Below are 21,412 nucleotides of genomic sequence, written 5' to 3'. Positions count from 1 at the left end.
ATTTGGATATAGTTCTGACCGAACTTTGTTTGAGCCATAGTGAATGATCTCATGCTCTCCCACATCAAATGGTTTTTTGTCTCAGTTTTGCTGACTCACCTTATCTATCTGTGTTCCTTGGCAACTTTTTGCTGCTATCAACATTAGTTGCTGTACCTTTTCACTGAGAGTTGTGAGCATATTTAGATATGCAGCTCTATTCCTTCCACGTTGCTTTATTTATAAGTAGTGTTCCCGGTGCGGATCCCTGGAATATGCCCCTAGTTTGGTGCATACAGATCAATGAACTTTCTCACTTCTGCCTTGTAACTAATTCCCTATCCAAGCAGACAGGTTACCTCCAATTCAAAATGCTCTCATTTTGTTGGCAGTCTCTTGGATGAAACTTTGGAGAATTTATATGAAAGTCCATAAACAACATCATTAATATGTTCAGCCTCATCAGCTTCACCAAGTTAGTTACAGATAATTTGTATATTGCACTGACTTATCTCTACCCACTTTTCAATTATTCATTTTCTAAATTATATTTCTAAAAGACTAGAAGACTGTCTGAACTGGATGTCACCTCACCTCCTAATGTTGTCACGTCCAGGACCTGAGGGGAGCTCCTTCATACTGGTCAGCCTCACAACTTCAGAATGGTTCAAGTTTGTTGTTCATATTCCATATGTTATCATCACACCAGCTAATGCAGAATATGAGCCAGTTATATGAGACTAAGCTCTGGCTCATTTATTTGTCATTGACTAATTTGCCAATTAATCATGTTAGCATTGAATGTTTACTAAGCTAGATACAAGGGTGTTCTGTCCCATCCATACAACTCTATCCCTTTCCAGCTATTACGCTGCCTTTTCTCATGCCAGCTGGTCCACCAACCTTACCCCACGCCATATAGCATAATGATTAAACATTTCCTTATCTCTTTCCAGCTGTATTGTTTATCAGTAGGACTTTCTGGACTTTGCTCTAAATCATGGAACTTTCCAGTTGATTTTGCTCACATATTAATGTTTGTAGATGCTCTGCAGATTGCAATGTGCTCTTTTGTGATCTGTTATTAAGTGAGAACTTTTCTTCTTGTTTTACAGCACTCAATATTTGAAAATTCTGGAGTTGGTTCTTAATATCTCCCAGGAGATTACATAGTTCCAGTTGTTTGGAGAGGGTGCAGGGTGGCGAAAGCAATTATGGCCATTAGGTTAAATACCTTGACTGCAATCACTACAGTTGTCGCAACCTCCAAGGAGAATGCGTGTGTCCCTCTAGTGTTTGTTTTTCAATATTACGTGGTACAGGTGAGGATATTGGTTTTATTTCTTCCTCCCATCTCCAAAATATCTCGCTGCTCTGTTGAATCAGTAGCTTTCCCATTTCCTTTTTAGATGTTTTAAAGGTTTTCAAATTGGTTTGCATAGAGGGTGGAATTAAACAAGATGGAAGACTCCCTATGTATCCTGTTATTCACCCATTTACAGAATGCAAATGTTCATTTCTGAAATGTGTCATTTTAAACAACAGTTTGTTGCTTTGTTACAGAGATGGTGATTCTCCAATTATTTTTGAGAACTTTGAAGCTCTAGTGCATGTGTTAACCACCCACGCCCTCCACCTCCTCCAAGAAACCACCCACGCCCTCCACCTCCTCCAAGACTTCCGTTTCCCTGGCCCCCAATGCCTTATCTTCACCATGGATATCCAATCCCTCTACACCTCCATTCGCCATGACCAGGGCCTCCAAGCCCTCCGTTTTTTCCTCTCCAGACGTCCCCAACAGTACCCTTCCACTGACACACTCATTAGTTTGGCCGAACTGGTCCTCACCCTTAACAATTTCTCCTTTGAATCCTCCCACTTCCTCCAGACCAAAGGCGTAGCCATGGGCACACGTATGTGCCCCAGCTATGCCTGTCTCTTTGTTGGCTATGTAGAACAGTTGATCTTCCGTAATTACACCGGCACCACTCCCCACCTCTTCCTCCACTACATTGATGACTGCATTGGCGCCACCTCGTGCTCCCGCGAGGAGGTTGAGCAATTCATCAACTTCACCAACACATTCCACCCTGACCTTAAATTTACCTGGACTATCTCTGACACCTCGCTCCCCTTCCTGGACCTCTCCATCTCCATTAGTGACGACCGACTTGACACTGACATTTTTTACAAACCCACTGACTCCCATAGCTACCTGGATTACACCTCTTCCCACCCTATCTCTTGCAAAAATGCCATCCCGTATTCCCAATTTCTCCGCCTCTGCCGTATCTGCTCCCAGGAGGACCAGTTCCACCATAGGACACACCAGATGGCCTCCTTCTTTAGAGATCGCAATTTCCCTTCCCACGTGGTTAAAGATGCCCTCCAATGCATCTCGTCCACATCCCGCACCTCCGCCCTCAGACCCCACCCCTCCAACCGTAACAAGGACAGAACGCCCCTGGTGCTCACCTTCCACCCTACAAACCTTCGCATCAACCAAATCATCCGCCGACATTTCCGCCACCTCCAAAAAGACCCCACCACCAGGGATATATTTCCCTCCCCACCCCTTTCCGCCTTCCGCAAAGACCGTTCCCTCCGTGACTACCTGGTCAGGTCCACAGCCCCCTATGACCCACCCTCCCATTCTGGCACTTTCCCCTGCCACCGCAGGAACTGTAAAACCTGTGCCCACACCTCCTCGCTCACCTCTATCCAAGGCCCTAAAGGAGCCTTCCACATCCATCAAAGTTTCACCTGCACATCCACCAATATCATTTATTGTATCCGTTGCTCCCGATGTGGTCTCCTCTACATTGGGGAGACTGGGCGCCTCCTTGCAGAGCGCTTTAGGGAACATCTCCGAGACACCCACACCAATCAACCAAACCGCCCCGTGGCCCAACATTTCAACTCCCCCTCCCACTCTGCCGAGGACATGGAGGTCCTGGGCCTCCTTCACCGCCGCTCCCTCACCACCAGACGCCTGGAGGAAGAACGCCTCATCTTCCGCCTCAGAACATTTCAACCCCAGGGCATCAATGTGGACTTCAACAGCTTCCTCATTTCCCCTTCCCCCACCTCATCCTAGTTTCAAACGTCCAGCTCAGTTACTGCCTCCTTGACTTGTCCGACCTGCCTAACTTCTTTTCCACCTATCCACTCCACCCTCTCCTCCTTGACCTATCACCTTCATCTCCTCCCCCACTCACCCATTGTACTCTATGCTACTCTCTCCCCACCCCCACCCTCCTCTAGCTTATCTCTCTATGCTTCAGGCTCACTGCCTTTAATCCTGATGAAGGGCTTTTGCCCGAAACGTTGATTTCGCTGCTCGTTGGATGCTGCCTGAACTGCTGTGCTCTTCCAGCACCACTAATCCAGTATTTGATTTTCAGCATCTGCAGTCATTGTTTTTACCTTGCATGTGTTAAATGCTCGTGCTGTCAAAATCATGAGGCTCTTCTAAGTTTGTAACGGATCAGTAAATGAATTCCAGGCCAGATAGTGAAGAATGAAATCAGACACACATCCTTTTCTTGCACGTTCTTTTATAGCTTTACGTACGTTTGTCTTCAACTGATAACTTTGCTGTTCAAAACTATGCAACTCATGGTCAAACATTTTCAATGACCTAGCTTCTCGTGCTGTCTGGGAAGGAGAATTCCACAGACTAATGACCCTCAGAGCATAGAGACGAATCTCTTGTCTCAGTCTCAGATGTGAGTCCTCTAATTTATTAACTCTCTCCCCTGATTCTTGACCCTTCTGCAGGCTATTTCTGAGATTAACTTTTAGGTACTGATTGAGATAGCTGACTCAATAGACTTGCCTGCATTGACTAAGATTACCTAGCCCTGAAAGCTCAGCTACCTCTGTGTAATCAAGACTTGTGGCTTTGGTTGACCTTGTCTTCTTTTGTTCCTTTCCGAACAATAGGAGTCTGTTTCTGCTTAGTGGAGGTTGCAAACTGTTATGTGGGTCTTGTAAGCTTGAGTTTGCATTCCCCTACCTGCAGTAAAAGGTGTTGTTTCTGGAACTTCATCATTACATTAAAGCTTGAACTATATGAGTCATGGTGTTTCGACATTGACATTTCCGTCCCCTTTACTTTCCCCGTATTTTCTGAGTATTTTAAAGAGCTGGAAGAAGAAAAAAGTATTCATGATAACTTTGTTATAATCTATGAGCTACCTGATGAGTTAATGGACTTTGGTTGCCCACAGACTACAGACAGCAATATTCTGCAGGAGTAAGTGACTTAGTGTTCATTGGTATATTGCTCGAGGGTAAATCAGCCAGGAGGTAAATACACCTCCAAAAATCTTAGCTTTTTTTTAAAAAGAAAGAATCCATGATCTTTTTGTTAGTGATTGAATAATTGCTACATTTGTATTATTCCACTGGATCCTCATACTATTTTTCCTAAACATCCCGGAGGTTTCAAGTTTACCATTGGTAACTACCACTTTGCTAAAATTCAACATTAGCAAAAATGGACCTATTGGATAACTGCTCAGTAAATGGCAGTAAAAGAAGGCATGGCCAGCCCAAGCCCTCATCCCACAAAACTCGTCTCCAATTTACAGGGTTAACTTAGACCTATACCTGTGTTAACTTTGTTTTTTAAAAAAGTTTAATTCCTTACTACAGTTAGTTTTTTTTTGCTTATGATTATTTACGCACCATAAACAGCTCAGAAACAGGGAATTCAGCCCAAATGATCTTTGGTAATGTTTATGTTCTGGAGGAGCCTCCTCCCACCCTGTGTAGGTATCCTTCTGTTGACTTTTCCTGACAAATAATAAAGTATCTCATTACCTAGCTGTTTAAGAAGTCAGCATTAATGAATGTTTTTGCACATTTGGTTCCCAACATGCTTTTTATTTAAAAGATATATCAAAGTTAATAGTTGGAGTAGGTCCATTATTAAATCAGAGTATTTGACTCAGCACTTAAATTAATGATGTGGCGTTTATCTCACATTTACTTCATGCCATAATACAATTTTTGAGAATGAAAAGGTTTTAAAAGCTGAAGTAAGAATGGATAAGGATTCTAACAGATGGTGGTGCAAGGGTATGGATTAATTTCTTAACTGTCAGATCAGTGCAGGTTTAAGATTAAAAAATCTATTACTTTATAAATGACTTCTTTGTATACATTGTAGTTGAGTCTGAGAGAGGCATTAGTAAATATTAAAGACGTCTAAGGCTGAACATACCTTTTTATTTAAAGTAACCACTAACTGGGGCGGCATGGTAGCTCAGTGGTTAGCGCTGCTGCCTCACAGCGCCAGGGACCTGAGTTTGACTCCAGCCTTGGGTGACTGTCTGTGTAGAGTTTGCACATTCACCCCGTGTCTGTGTGGGTTTGGTCTGGGTGCTTCGGTTTCTTCCCAAGATCCAAAGATGTGCAGGTTAGGTGAACTGGCCATGCTAAATTGCCCACAGTGTTCAGTGATATGTAGGTTAGGTTAGGTCAGGGATAAATATAGGGTAGGGGAATGGGTCTGGGTGGGTTATTCTTTGGTGGGTCAGTGTGGACTTGTTGGGCCAAAGGGCCTGATTCCATGCTGGAGGGATTCTATGAAGCAATGAAAAGCAAATTAAATATCTTGTGTCTCTCCTTCCTTCATTTACTTCCTGCTTCAGTCTAACCACTCAGTCTTATCCTCCATGTCTTCACCTCTTTCCCAGTGTGGAGGTGGGATTTCTCTGTGCTTCTATTTCTATTCTGCACTGGAATATGTAATCCTGACGGGGAATTCCAAATGCTAAAAAGTGACAAAGATGCATTTTCATCGAGTTTGGGAATTAAAAATTGTCCCCTTCAGCCCCTCAACTCTAGCTGAGTTCATGCTGATGCTCTCTTTCACACTCCCATTCAGTTTAACACTGAGTAACTTCTGAAGATCTTCCCCTTTGCCTCTCCCCTCCTGTGTCACACATTTCACTATTTCCCTCTATTACCTTATTACTGTCTCCAGAATATCATCCATTTCCATTGCTGCCTCATACCTGGTACCTTTTCCCGACTTTTATTATTCGACTGAGCTTCCCGGCTGAGCTCCAACATTCAACTTTTCAAGGTGACAGGATGACACTGGAAAGCAAAGGTCCTCAGTAAAGCAGTCCCTTTCTCATTATCTCTGTTCAGGTGCAGCAGTTCTCCCAAAATGTAATAGAACTATGATATTTTTACAATAATTTTCAGAAAACATGTACAAATGACAACAAACCTAATTCTGCTGTTGCTCATTATTTGATGGCAGAGTAGTTTTGAGTGGCTGAGTTGCTTATGTCTACTTCTAGTTTTTATGCTTAGTTATGCTTCCCTTTTTGTATATAAAAAAAACTATAAAATGTATTCTGGAAAGTGAAAACATTCTTCATTCCCCAGTATTTAAGCTTCTTGCATCATTGGTAAAATTGTGATCTGGAGGTGCCAGTATTGGACTGGGGTGAACCAAATTAGAAGTCACACAACACTGGGTTCAAGTCCAACAGGCTGATTTGAAATCACAAGCTTTCTGAGCGCTGCTCCTTTGACAGGTGACTTCACCTGTCGAAGCAGTAGAGCTATGAAGGCTTGTGATTTCAATAAACCTATTTGTCTGTAACTGGTGACATTAGTAAAGTGAAACACAAAAAAAAGAGCACTTCAGGGATAAGGGGAGTCTGGAAATTTTGTTCTTGCCGAGCATGATTTTCATTTATATGTTTGCTGGGTATAAAACACACAATTGGTCAGGACATTATCAAACAAACTTGGACACCGAACTATATAAAGATCAGATGTTAATCAGCACAATCAATATGTCTGCTTTAGGAAGTATCTTAACTGATAAATACAACACAGAGAGGAGGAGTGCTTCAGGCAGTGAATTTGTGTGTTTTAGAGTTTAAGTAAGTGGAGACACTGCTCAGAATGGAAAAAGCATCAAACATTGGGGAGAAAAGGGTCAAAATGGATGGCACATTGTCTTCTGGGACTGAAGAAGATGACAGAGGGAGGAAAGAGTGACAACATGGAATGGTTTATAAATGTTTACAACTGATGCAGCTTTGTCACTTACAGCACCACCGGGAATGGACACTTTACAGTTGTCATGATTTGATACTGAATTCGATAATTTAAGAGAATGAACAATCTACCCTAGTTTGATTATAAATGCTCCTCCTATGTCTCTTTACATCGGTTTACTCTCAGCAAAGTCAAGCTATTTTCAACTATTAAGCCTTATCATTAACATCAAATTGCATCTCGAACACTCCTTCACTACCAGTAGCACTCTCTTTGTTTTTCTCAATGAGCACCCTCACATCTATACCACTCACATATCCTCCTTCTTGTCAACACCATGCAAACCATAATTTTTCACCCCATTTTCAGGTTCCAAAGAGGAGTCAATGGACTCAAAACTTACACTGTTTCTCTCTCCACAGATATTACCAGACCTATTGAATTTCACCAGAAATTTATCTGACTTCCCTCATTTGTGGTGACTAGATTAATAAGTATGCTTCTGTAACCTCCCTGTGGTATTGCACAAAAATTGCTGAAGGGATTAAAAAAGAGAATGTTAGATTTTATACCAGGCTTGTACCATACACACACATTTACATTTATGGCAGCTTCACAGAATTGAGAAACTTAGAAAGTTATCTGTTTTACCGGATTACCTTAACAGTAAGAAGTTCCATTCACCGAATGATCAGATTGTGTAACGTGCAAAGTTTCCCACATGCCAACTCACCCTGAACTCTTATACGGGGAAAAGGACACAGAAATGGGCAGCCAATGGGTGAAAGAAATAAATGCGCCAATACAGGCTGTGTGAATGGTTTGCATCAGACGTCCGCAAAGACACAAGTGTCCACCCGAGTGACCATGAAAAGGGATATCATCGCCCCATATATAAAGGGCCAGGACTGGAGGCGATGTGCAATGCGCTTCAATGCAAGGGTCCTGCTAAATTAACCACAAGTTCGCTACCCATTCCCGAAGAGGAACTCCCAGCCGCTTTGAGTCAGATGACTGAAGGACAGCCGCCTCCTGCACTTCTGTCCCACGCCAAGTGACAACCTACCCCGGATCTTCCTTTTACCCGCGAATGTTTCTTACTCCCCTGTCTCCAGTCGTGTTTATTGTTTGTACGTAATGCGTTTCTTCCAGATCGACAGGACTATAGATTATATATAGTCTGAACATTTGTAATCGAATGTATTCAGCAGCTGGGGAACATTGAAACTGAAACTGAAATTGTTTTGACTCAGGAAGTGCTGACATTGATCATGGCTTCCAGACAGCAGGGAGAGAATTGGACAGAGGAGACCGTTTGTCCCATTTGTCTGGATTTCTTCACCGATCCGGTTATACTGGAGTGTGGACACAACTTCTGCCGCTTCTGTATCACCCAGAGTTGGGAAAGGCACAGGATAAACTCCTGCCCGCAATGTAGACAGGAGTTTCCGGACAGAAACCTCAGGGTAAATCGGGCCTTAGCGAATCTGGCCAAGAAAGCTCGGAAATTAAATCTGAATCGACAAGAGAAGGAAAGTAAACTTCACTGTGAGGAACATCAGGAAGAACTGAATCTGTTTTGTGAAACTGACAAGAAATTGATCTGTTACACTTGTGTAGTTTCTCGGGAACACAAATCTCACAACTTCATATCAATTAAAGAAGCTGTTGAGATCTACAAGGTAAAAAAAGGAACCGATTTCATAACCTAATTATGTTATCACACCTTCGGGGCCTAAAGCCGTGATCACTGTGGTATTTTCTGTCTAAAATTCAGGGTGAAGTGAAATCATCTTTGAAATCTATCACAGAAAAGAAATGGGAGGTTTCAGAAATGGAGAGGCAGCAGAAAGAGAGAATTTCCCAAGTTCGGGTAAGGGCTCTAAGCGTTAATTTTCCAGAAATCGGTTTTGTTTTGTTCCCTTCATAGCGGGACATCACCATCTTTCAATGTTGTTTTGTAGGAACAGGCGAGCAGTCTGAAGACCCACATCACATCCGAGTTTGCTGAATTGTACCAAATTCTCAGTGAGAAAAAGCAACGTTTACTCAGAGATCTCAAGGAAGAGGAGGAGAGGATTCTAAAATCAATGGAGAAAAACCTTCGAAAAATTCAAGAGAATTTAAATTCTATTGAGGAGAAACGCTCAACATTGGAGAAACAGTTGCGAGAAAAAGACGGGGTGATGTTGCTGAAGGTGATGGATTACACTTCAATTAGGTTCAGTGAAAATGAACGGTCATGGTATGGTGGGCGAGAATTTAGAAATAAATATATCCTTGACCAATAATTTCAATCTGATTTAAACCCATGGGCGATGATATCTCTTCTGGATGAATCTGGTATTTTCACCACCCACAATTAGCCTGCATTGCTAATCAATGTGTTCATGGCTGGATGCCTCTGATAACCTTTCACGCTCTTCACAAGAATCGACCATCTGCAGTTACCTTAATAATATTCAGTTTACCTGCTGTTGCCTTATTGAGGGTGAATTGCTCTCATGTTGAGACTTAGCTTGTAATTATTTCAATGCACCAAGTTTAATACTTTCCTGCAGTTCACATTAGTCCATGAGATGTTCTGGATGCGGGAATATGAATGATGGAGTGGGTGTGAAAGTCGTGTATATGAGCCAGACTGTTGATTATCTGACAGAAATAAGATTGATCAACTCTTTCTGTTTTTTGATTTTGGTGTAATTTCTGCTGTTTATATTTTCAATTCTCCATAGTTTTACACAGAGGTAGGGCATTCTACCCAATAGATTTATGTCGGTTTTTCATTGCACAGGAGCTCCTCCCACCTACCTCAACTCACTTTTGAAATATTATTCTATTTTTTACTTCTTCATGCACTTACCTAGTTTTATTTTAATGTCTCGTTGTGGTTAATTTTAATGATTGACTACAGGAGTCTCAAAAGGAGGGATTATTCAAGTGGACCCAAGGAAAACTAGACCTCCACTAGATTGTACCAGAACTCTGCTAAATACAGGAAATGCAATTCTTTTACTCACAATTGGTCATGTGCACATGCTCCATTATTCAAATCACAACTTTGTCAGCCCATTGTCTTAGCCTGGTTTTGTCAGGTCCTGTTTTGCCATATTCCTGACCTGTTTAACTTTTGTTTACCTACACCTTCCTCTTGTGTCTCCTAATTAGTTCATATTTTCTACTTCCCTAGGCCTTCCTGGAAATTCTGCTGATTTTGACCTTTAGGCTGTAAAAAGCCCATGCAGAGAATTGTACTCTCTTGGTGTTAATGTTAACATAGAAATTCCTATTTAATCTTAATGTCCTCAAATAATGCTGATCTTATCCAGTGTACAACCTGTGCAATGTCACCTGGATGCCTCTGTCCAAGTGATTTTTTAAAAAATCACCCTATGATTTGTATGTCCTTGTTTATCATGATCTGCATGAACTGCTGGTTAACAATATTTGGGTAGATATGACCATAAATCAATCAATTCATTCTTATTGTTTCAATTGCCCCACATGTAACAAGTTTGGCATTCTAATCATTGTCCCAATAATCAAGCTGTTTCTAAGTTATCTACTCTCTTGTATCTGTTAAAAATCTCACAACACCAGGTTATAGTCCAAAAGGTTTATTTGGAAGCACTAGCTTTTGAAGCGCTGCTCCTTTATCAGGTGGTTGTGGAGAATAACACCATAAGAGACATTGCCTTATTCTCCACAACCACCTAATGAAGGAGCAGCACTTTGAAAGCTTCCAAATAAACCTGTTAGACTATAACCTGGTATTGTGTGATTTTTAACTTTGTCCACCCCAGTCCAACACCAGCATCTCCAAGTCATCTCTCATATCTGAATTCACATAGAGATGTGAATGCCCGCACAGACAACATCCCTACATCTAGCCTGTTGAATTACTTCATAATTTTAATGATTTCCACACGTTACCTCTCAAATTTCACTTCTATCAGGAAAATTATCCTAACCTTTCCCCTTAGATAAATCCCTGCACCTCTGGTATCATTATTGTAAATCTTCTTTATATCTTGCTTCTTTCAACAGAAAATAATTATAATGTGAAATTTCTGCTGTTAAGATCTGCTTGTTCATTCCCAATCAATTCAAATGTGTGTTTTCTTTTCAGGACGATAATTGTGAGAAAAGCAGGTAGGACATGTTTATTAATGAAACGATAGGTTGATAAGTATAATTGCTCAGAAAAAGAAATGATAATCAACATATAAACTTTTTAATATTTGCAGGATTAACAGGGAAAATGACGCACTGGAGTTAGTAGATGGTGCCTTGAATGATGGACATTTCTGTGGCCCTTCATCGTACACAATTTGGAGAGAATTCCTGGAAGCCATCAAGCCTGGTAAAACTCAGATTGGTTAATTGGTCCTGATTTAGATGTTATAATTGATTCATTACATATAAACATATCAAAGTGTAAATTTTAGAACCAAATAATTGCAAAATAATATTGTTTGAGAAACAAATACTTTGATTGGAATCAATGTGTTAGTCATACCAACAAATATGTAATCGAAAAAGTTAAAAATCACATAACACCAGGTTATAGTCCATCAGGTTTATTTGGAGGCACTGGCTTTTGGAGCGCTGCTCCTTCATCAGGTCTCTCAGGGTCTCTCTTGTGGTGCACTATTAGTGCCCCTATCACTGGACTGTGAGGCCTGAGTTCAAGTCTTATCCCCTTCAGAGGTGTGCAGTAACATCTCTGAACAGGGCGATTACAAAAACAGGTCCAAGTTCTCTCAGATGAGGCATTCACTTCAGAACCCATCACCTGACATATTTCAGCAAACAGACACTCTGTTATTCCCAGCAGAATATTTTCTCCTTGTAATGTTCATTCTCCACTTGGTAAATCATGCTCATCATGCTCATGGTAGCAGTATAAGTCTTTAAAAGAAATTCTTCATGTGATGTGGTGCTGCTCAATGGGTGAATATTTATTGTCCATCCCTAATTACCTTTGAGAAGGCAGTGATGAGGTGCTTTTTTGAACTGCAGGAGTTTGATTTGTTTTAATGGGCTTTGTGTTGCTAATAAATTCAATATTTCTTGCACATTTGACATTGACCTTGTCATTCAGATGTCATTCAAGTGTCAACCACATTGCAGTTGCTCTGCATTCACTTGCAAGTCAGGGTAAAGACGACACATGTCATTGCCTAAGTGACATGTTGCTCATGTCTGATTTTAGCTTTCAATTCCATTTTTTTAAAATCGCCAAATGAATTTAATTTCCACCTTGTTGGGGTTTGAACTCATGCCCCCAAACCTAAGCACAGATTGAGTAAGTGGGCAAAAATGGAGTAGCAGGCAGAGATTAATGTATGAGGTAGGAAGACTTTAGTAGGAAGAATCAAAAAGCAAACTATTATTTAAATAACAGAAGATTTCAAAATACAGCAGAGAGGTCTGGGAATTCTTGTATATGAAACATAAAAAGCTGGCAAGCAGGTGCAGCAAAAAATGAAGAAGGCAAAAGAAATGTTTGGCTTTATTGCTCAGGGTTTGGAGTTTAAAAATAGGAAATCATTTTGCAATTGTCCAGGGTGTTGGTGAAACTGACAGTTTTAGTCCCTTTATTTAAAAATTGACATCCTGACATTGGAGGCAGTTCACAAGAAATTCACTAGGCTGTTGTTTTGGAATGAAGGGGTTAACTTATCAAGAATCTCTAAACAGGTTAGGACCTTTATTCATTTGAGTTTTGAAAAATGAGGAGTGGTCATACTGAAACATACAAGACTGAGGGGAGGGCTGACAGGGTGAATGTTAAAAAGATGTTTCCACTACTAGGGAACCTTGAACTAAGGGACGCAGTTACAGAATAACAGGACACTCATTTAAAACTGAGATAGTGAGGGAATGTATTCTCACAGAGAATAGTAAATGCCCAGAATTCTCTACCCTAGAGAATTGTAGCGGCTAGATCACTGCAAGTATTGAAGGGGAGGTAGACAGATGGGAGTTGACATCTGTCTATGAGGAGCTGGCACAGAAGCGGAGTTAGAGGTATAGAATCACAGAGTAATAAAACACGGAAACAGACTCTTCAAACCAACTTGTCCATGCTAACCATGTTTCCTGAATTGAACTAGTCCCATTTGCCTACGTTTGGCCTATATCCTTCTGAGATCTGGGACAAATCAGCCATAATCTTGTTGAATAGTGAAGCAGATATGAGGGGCTGAATGGCTTCCTGCTTTTTGTGTTCCTTGGTTCATCAGGATCTCTGGATCACTAGTTCAGTAAAATTACCATGACCCAAGTGTCTTCCCTTCCTGTTGCTGCCTGGGAGCATGGGAGGAAGGAAGAGTGGAGAGGGTTAGAAAATCAACTGATGTTTGCTGTATTTGAGGAGAGCAGCATGATTGCACACCACTTTGAAGGCTTATACTTACAGCTGTCTAGAGAAACATTCGATTGACCTTCATCAAAAGTTTGTTCATCCTCTAGGTTGCCAGATTGATAGGAAGTTTGACAACTCTAACTACCTCATATAAAACTGTTTATTTCCATGGTCTAGATGAGAGGTATCTGGGAGTTAAGACCTTGATCAATATTTTCCAGTCAGTATTGCTGAGATATTTAGCTTGCTAGTATAAGCAATGATGACAACTTTAGTATCCCAAAGTATTAACATGATTGTAAAGAACCAATGTGCATCTGAGTCCCCTACTTCCTTTCAGCAAAAGCAGAGAGTATTTTTGTTTAGTACTTTATACAACCTTGGAAGGGTGTTTTATCAGGTTGCTACTTTTCCAGATCAGCTGATTTTTCTGGTGTCCTCTGTCCACTGAGAACTTGTCTATTTGGAAGTGAAGTGTGCAGCGTTAGGGTCTTTACACAAGGTTGTGCTGAGAAAACATAGGGCAAGTCTGAGGAATGCCAATGCGTCAAATGTGGGGGTCCTCACATGGGGCAGAACTGAAGTTTCACTTTGGGTCCTCCTACTGTTTATATTTAATTCAGATTGAGCAGCCTCCTTCTGCCGAATCATATCTCTGTAGAGTTATGTTCCAGGTTGTCCTCTGCTCTGGGTTGAGTAGAAGGAGATCAACATTTGTCCCACCCACTCACTCAGAAACTGAGTATGATCTGAGGGCAGTGAGGAGGGTCTTGGGTATAAATGTTGCTTCTGTCTGTCCTATGATGTTAATCTGTTGTTTTTTTTTGTATATATTTTGTTGAAAAGTATGAATTTCATACTGCTTTTCAAATGTCTGATGGTGATGTTTGTTTGCTGTGATAAGGGTAGGGTGAGATGTCTATATCCAGTCTTGCCATCAAGTAATAGCACTGTGGAACAGAGACACCGAGGGGTTCAGGTACATAAATCTTTGAAATTTGCACCACGTGTCGGCATGATGGTTAAGGAGGTATTTAGCACACTTACCTTCATTACTCAGACCTTTGAGTATAGAAGTTGGGATGTCATGTTGAGGTTGTACAGAATATTGGTGAGGCCTCTACTGGTGCACTGTGTACAGTTCTGCTTTGGAGGATATTATTAACCTGAAGAGGGTTCTGAAAAGAATTACCAGGACGTTACCCGGACTGGAGGGTTTGAGTTATAACGATAGGTTGGATTGCATGGGACTTTTGTCATTGGAGTGCAGAGATTGAGGGGTGAGCTCTTAGATTAGATTCCCTACAATATGGAAACAGGCCCTTCAGCTCAACAAGTCCACACCGACCCTCTGAAAAGTAGCCACCTAGACCCATTTAATGCACCTAACACTACGGGCAATTTAACATGGCCAATTCACCTGACCTACACATCTTTGGACTGTGGGAGGAAACCGGAGCACCCACGCAGACACGAGGAGAATGTGCAAACTCCACAAAGACAGTCGTCCAAGGGTGGAATTGAACCCAGGTCCCTGGAGCTGTGAGGCAACAGTGTAGCCACTGTGCCGCCCTACGGTGGTTATAAACCATAGAGGTTTATAAAATCATGAGGGGTATAGATAAGGTAAATAGCAAGATTCTTTTCCCTGTGGTGGGGGTGTTCAGAACTAGTGGGCATATTATAAGGTGAGGGGAGAAAGATTTAAAAGGGACATGAGGAGCAACCTCTTTATGCACAAGGTGGTGCCTGTGTGGAAAGAACTGCCAGAGAAAGTGATGGGTGCAGATACAGTTGCAACATTTTAAAAACACATTGGACAGTGACATGAATAGGAAAGGTTTGGAGGGATATGGACCAATTACGGGCAAGTAGGTCTAGTTTAATTTGGGAACATGGTCAGTGTGGTCCAGTTGGACTGAAGGGTCTGTATGACTCTGACTCTATCTTGAAAGGAGGATTGTGGAATGACCTTGAATCTGAGTCCCTCCCCATATATACAGATGTCCCACCAATATACAAGTATCCTTCTATTCAGGTACACATACACTTCTAACACACACCCCCTACCCACAGACATATGCACATATCATTATCCATATGCAGACTGTTATTTATATGCACACCTATTGATCTACACAGTTATGTATTCCCTTACTTATGTCACATATCACTACCCATATACACACACTTTGACCAATAGGCATACCTGGACCCATGTACACACACTCCCAGAAAGCTGTCACAATCAGCTGGGGCATTTGCAATAGGAATCAAGTGCAACTAGTCCTGGGGCGATCACAAATCTGAAGAAATTTAACCAAATTATCTAAATTCGCCAATTTACTGGTAAACTAATGTGAAAACAAAATGCTTACTACGTTCCTGGATTTAACAAGAAAGTAACAGTTTATTGCAAATAAATGGTCTTTAACCAATGACAAAAAGGAAATATGATTTGCTAACTTTTAGCTGTAAATCCTAAACTCTACGGATGCTTAAACTCCACCCTTCACAAACAGACAGATGCACAAGAATGGATATTAAGGGTGGTGAAAGGAAAAAAATAAATCAGGAAACACAGTTCAATTACACCAGTCTGGACCACAGGAGTTGATGAGTTACTTTCGTTCCTTCCATTATTCTAATTCCTTTCAGTCATTTACTGTTGACACAAGATTGTTTGCACAATGACAGAATTAGAATCCCCACAGTGTGGAAACAGGCCCTTCAGCCCAAACCGACCCTCCGAAGAGTAACCCACCCAGACACATTCCCCTATTACTCTATCCCAGTTAATACATCCAACCAACACATTGCTGGACACTATGGGCAATTTATCATGGTTAATTCACCTAAACAGCACATTTTTGGATTGTGGGAGGAAACCCGAGCACCCAGAGGAAATCCACACAGACAGAGGGAGAATGTGCAACCACCCCACAGACAGTTGCCTGAGGCGGGAATTGAACCCAGGTCCCTGGCGATATAAGGCAGCAGTGCTAACCACTGAGCCACCCTGCCAGTGTTCATGACAGTCAGACCTTTACTCAGAATTCATCTTTTCAATATCTTTGAAGATATTTTAATTTCTCCTTCAATAAGGAATTTTTCAGAGAAAGTTAAATGGAAATCAGCTAGCTGTCACAGGGAAAAGTCAGTACTGCTTGGAAATGAATATAGTTTTTTATTGGAGCATTGTTTTGAGGTACACAAAACAATTCGGACCAGTATGTGTCATAGACTCAAACAGCACAGAAACTGACCCTTCAGTCCAACAGTCCACGCCAAACATCATCCCAAACTAAACCAGTTCCATCTGCCTGCTCTTGTGCAAGGAGGGGGTGGGTGGGAAATACCTTTACGTTAAAGGACAGAAAGTTTAGAAAGGATTTAAGGAAATTTTTCATCCAGTGAATAATCAATAACTGGAACTCCCTGCCTGAAAAGGTGTTGAGGTGGGTACCATAACAATATGTTTGTGCTGTAAAACTCTACGACTCTCAGCCTCTTTGCCCTGATTCCCCCAATGAATCCTCCCCCTTCTCCAATTCCTAATCAGTTTCTCCAAAGAAGGAAAACTGACAGAACTGCAGATGCTGTAAATCTGAAATAAAAGCAGACATTGCTGGAAATGCTGCCTCCCTCAGACATGCACTCAGTGTCATAACGCTGTGACCTCCTCAGCCCTACAACAGGTCTGGCAGCATCTGCAAAGAGAGAACAGAATTAATATTTCAGGTCCAGTGAGTGGTTCTGAGAAAGGGTCACTGGACCCAAAACGTTAATCCTGATTTCTCTTCACAGATGCTGTCAGATGTGCTAAGTGTCTCCTCAGAAGAACCTCTAGTGACTCTGTCTAATTTTGTTTGTTTTTCCAGTCTCTGTGACTCTTGATGAAGAAACAGCACATCCAGAGCTTGAGTTGTCTAATGATCTGAAAAGTGTGAGATGGACCGGCACTGCAAGGAGCCTCTCTGATAACATAAAAAGGTTTACAATGCGGGAATCTGTGCTGGGATCAATAGGGTTCATATCAGGGAGACATTTCTGGGAAGTGGACGTGTCAGGGAATCGGCACTGGAGACTGGGAGTAGCTGCTCAATCTGTGGACAGAAAGAGAAGTGTTGGACTGAAACCAGAGAATGGATTCTGGACCATCCAGCGGAGTGAAGATCAGTTTCATATAAGACCCTCCCTTGGATCCCCTCTCCCAGTTGGTTACATTCCAAGAAATGTGGGGGTTTATCTTAATTATGAGACTGGAGCAGTTTCATTTTATTGTATGGATACCAAGTTCCAACTCCACACTTTCACTGGGAATAAATTCACAGAGAAGCTGTATCCCTTCTTCTGGACCTGGGATGAAAACAAATGGTTGAGGATTTGCTGCAATTACAATCCAAATCTGTAAAATAGGCTTAAACTCAGGATGGTTGCATCATCCTAGATGTTAGGTTGTTCTCATTTGTTTAGGGTCAGGATAGAGGTCAGAGGTCTGAAATTGTTGCTAACAAGACGTTGTAAACTAAATGAGTGCAAGGTAACTTCCATATTACACATTGTGAAATCTCAATTGTTGGTAAGACTAAGTCACATATTTACATCAGAAGGACAATATAAGCAGTAAATTTACATATCTGTGTCTCATCTTTCTTCATTTAAGGTCAAAGATGCTTCCCAAATCATTGTGGAAGAAGAGGTACTTGCAACAATCAGTGAGTTAAAAATTGATAAGGAGAGGCTTTAGATAATTGTGTTTTCAGTTGATAAGTCAGCAAGATTTAGTTCCACTGGGGACAATGACCTCCTGCTGGTCCCTCTTCCCCTTGAGTCTAGATTAGAGTGGTGCTGGCAAAGCACAGCAGGTCAGACAGCATCCGAGAAGCAGGAAAATCGACGTTTCGGGCAAAAGCCCGTCATCAGGATTAGAGGCAGGGTGCCTGCAGGGTTGAGAATTAAATGAGAGGAGGGTGGGGGTGGGGAGAAAGTAGCATAGAGTACAATAGGTGAATGGGGGTGGGGATGGGGATGGAGGTGATATGTCAGAGAGGGTGGAGTGGATAGGTGGAAAGGAAGATAGGCAGGTAGGACAGGTTATGGGGACGGTGCTGAGTTGGAAGGTTGGAACTGGCGTAAGGTGGGGGGGAGGGCAAATGAGGAAACTGGTGAAGTCCACATTGATGCCATGGAGTTGAAGTGTTCCGAGGCAGAAGATGAGGCGTTCTTCCTCCAGGTGTCGGGTAGTGAGGGAGTGGCGATGGAGGAGCCCCTGGATCTCCATGTCCTCGGCAGAGTGGGAGGGGGAGTTGAAATGTTGGGCCACGGGGCGTTGGGGTTGATTGGTGCAAGTGTCCCGGAGATGTTCCCCAAAGCGCTCTGCTAGGAGGCGTCCAGTCTCCCCAGTGTAGAGGAGACCGCATCGGGAGCAATGGATACAATAAATGATATTGGTGGATGTGCAGGTAAAATTTGATGGATGTGGAAGACTCCTTTGGGGCCTCAGATGGAGTTGGGGGAGGAGGTGTGGGTGTAGGTTTTGCAATTCCTGCGGTGGCAGGGGAAGGTGCCAGGACGGGAGGGTGGGTTGCTGGGGGGCGAGAACCTCACCAGGTAGTCACGGAGGGAACTGTCTTTGCAGAAGGTGGAAAGGAGTGAGGACGGAAATATATCCTTGGTGGTGGGCTCCGTTTGGAGGTGGCGGAAATGTCGTCGGATGATGTGGTTAATACGAAGGTTGGTAGGGTGGAAGGTGAGCACTACGAGCGTTCTGTCCTTGTTACGTTGGAGGGGTGGCGTTTGAGGATGGAGGTGAGGGATGTGGACGAGATGCATTGGAGGGCATCTTTAACCATGTGGGAAGGGGAACTTAGGTCTCTAAAGAAGGAGGCCATCTGCTGTGTTCCGTGGTGGAACTGGTCCTCCTGGGACCAGATAAGGTGAAAATGGAGACATTGGGAATAAGGGATGGCATTTTTGCAGGAGGTAGGGTGGGAAGAGGTGTAATCCAGGTGGCTTTGGGAGTCGGTGAATTTGTAAAAAATGTCAGTGTCAAGTCGGTCGTCATTAATAGAGACGGAGAGGTCCAGGAAGGGGAGGGAGGTTCCAGAGATGGTCCAGGTAAATTTAAGGTCGGGGTGGAATGTGTTGGTGAAGTTGATGAATTGCTCAACCTCTTCGCGGGAGCATGAGGTGGTGCCAATGCAGTCATCAATGTAGCGGAGGAAGAGGTGGGGAGTGGTGCCGGTGTAATTACGAAAGATGGACTGTTCTACATAGCCAACAAAGAGACAGGCATTGCTGGGGCCCATACGGGTGCCCATGGCTACCCCTTTGGTCTGGAGGAAGTGGGAGGATTCGAAGGAGAAATTGTTAAGGGTGAGGACCAGTTCTGCCAAATGTATGAGAGTGTCGGTGGAAGGGTACTGTTGGGGACATTGGGAGAGGAAGAAACGGAAGGCTTGGAGGCCCTGGTCATGGTGGATGGAGGTGTAGGGGGATTGGATATCAGTGGTGAAGATGAGGCGTTGGGGCTGGGGAAACGGAAATCTTGGAAGAGGTGGAGGGTGTGGGTGGTGTCTCGAACATCTGTGGGGAGTTCCTGGACTAGTGGGGGATAGGACAGTGTCGAGGTAGGTAGAGATGAGTTCAGTGAGGCAGGAGCAGGCTGAGACAATGGGTCGGCTGGGGTGGTCAGGCTTGTGGATCTTGGGAAGGAGGTAGAATGGGATGGTGCAGGGTTCCTGGACTATGAGGTTGGAAGCTGTGGGTGGGAGATCTCCTGAGGTGATGAGGTTCTGTATGGTCTGGGAGATGATGGTTTGGTGATGGGGGGGTGGGGTTTACCTAGTTTTTACCCTTTTCCGCTTGAGAACATTCTGCACACTCTCTGAGACATCCTTGATCCTGGCACCAGGGAGACAACACACCATTCTGATTTTTCGCTGCTGGCCACAGAAACGTCTGTCTGTGCCTCGGACTAGAGAGTCTCCAACACAATCGAACTCTTGGAACCCGATGTACCCCTCATTGCATTAGAGACAGTCTTGATACCAGAAACTTGGCTGTTCGTGCTGCATTGCCATGAGAGTCCATCACCCTCTACATTTTCCAAAACAGCATACTTGTTTGAAATGGTGATAACCACAGAAGACTCCAGCACTATCTGCCTATCTCTTCTACCTTTCCTGGAGTTAACCCATCTACCTGACTATATCTGCGGCTGTTCTCCCTTCCTATAACTGCCATCCGTCACACCCCTTGCTCTTGTAAATTCTTCATTGCCTCGAAATGTCTCTCCAACCGATCCATTCAATCTGATAGGATTCGCAACAAATGGCATTGACTGCAGATATAATCCTCAGAAACATGTAAATTCTCCTTGAACTCCCACATCTGACAAGAAGAACATATCACACTATGAAGGGCCATTTTTGCTTCTTCCTATCTGAAGATCCAGAAAATGTGGGTGGCACGGTGGTACAGTGGTTAGCACTGCTGCCTCACAGCACTAGAGATCCGGGATCAATTCCCGACTCAGATAACTGACTGTGTGGAGTTTGCATATTCTCCCTGTGTCTGCGTGGGTTTCCTCCGGGTGCTCCGGTTTCCTCCCACGTACAAAGATGTGCAGGTCAGGTGAATTGGCCACGCTAAATTGCCCGTAGTGTGATGTAAAGGGGTAAATGTAGGGGTATGGGTGGGTTGTGCTTCGGCGGGTCGGTGTGGACTTGTTGGGCCGAAGGGCCTGATTCCACACTGTAAGTAATCTAAAAATAGCACCATTGGGAAAAGGATGAGATTCTGAAGGGAGAATATAGAGTTAGGCAAGAATTTTAAAAGGTCCTCGAGAGTAGTAATATCTGGATTACTCCAGGTCCTCTAAGTAGTGAGGGCAGGAATAGGAGGGTACAGCGTGACTGAGGAGCTGATGTATGGGAGAAGGATTCAAATTTTGGATCAGTGAAATCTCTCCTGGGGTAGAAGTGACCTATACAAGAAAGATAGATTGCACCTGAATTGGAAGCGGAC

The 21,412-nt window shown here is 42.9% G+C and overlaps 1 protein-coding gene across 1 annotated transcript; it reads left to right on the top strand.

Annotated features, from left to right (window-relative positions):
* Nucleotides 1–7,839: 7,839 nt before the first annotated feature.
* Nucleotides 7,840–18,002, top strand: LOC140455269 (zinc-binding protein A33-like). The gene is made up of 6 exons (XM_072550008.1): nucleotides 7,840–8,693; nucleotides 8,789–8,884; nucleotides 8,976–9,209; nucleotides 11,141–11,163; nucleotides 11,259–11,374; nucleotides 17,263–18,002. The coding sequence occupies exons 1-6, from the start codon at nucleotides 8,283–8,285 to the stop codon at nucleotides 17,793–17,795; spliced, it is 1,413 nt and encodes a 470-aa protein (XP_072406109.1). The 5' UTR covers nucleotides 7,840–8,282; the 3' UTR covers nucleotides 17,796–18,002.
* Nucleotides 18,003–21,412: the final 3,410 nt, after the last annotated feature.

Source organism: Chiloscyllium punctatum, chromosome 30, assembly GCF_047496795.1.
Source record: "Chiloscyllium punctatum isolate Juve2018m chromosome 30, sChiPun1.3, whole genome shotgun sequence".
NCBI classification, from domain to species: domain Eukaryota; kingdom Metazoa; phylum Chordata; class Chondrichthyes; order Orectolobiformes; family Hemiscylliidae; genus Chiloscyllium; species Chiloscyllium punctatum.
Note: the sequence above shows the minus strand (reverse complement) of the source record. Positions and strands in the feature narration are given on the sequence as shown.

Excerpts from the sequence above, each read along its gene's own strand:
- LOC140455269 (XM_072550008.1), top strand. The coding sequence starts at position 8,283 with ATGGCTTCCAGACAGCAGGGAGAGAATTGGACAGAGGAGACCGTTTGT. Across the intron at positions 9,210-11,140 it reads ACGGGGTGATGTTGCTGAAG|GACGATAATTGTGAGAAAAG; the intron begins GTGATGGATTAC and ends TTTTCTTTTCAG. Across the intron at positions 11,164-11,258 it reads GATAATTGTGAGAAAAGCAG|GATTAACAGGGAAAATGACG; the intron begins GTAGGACATGTT and ends TAATATTTGCAG.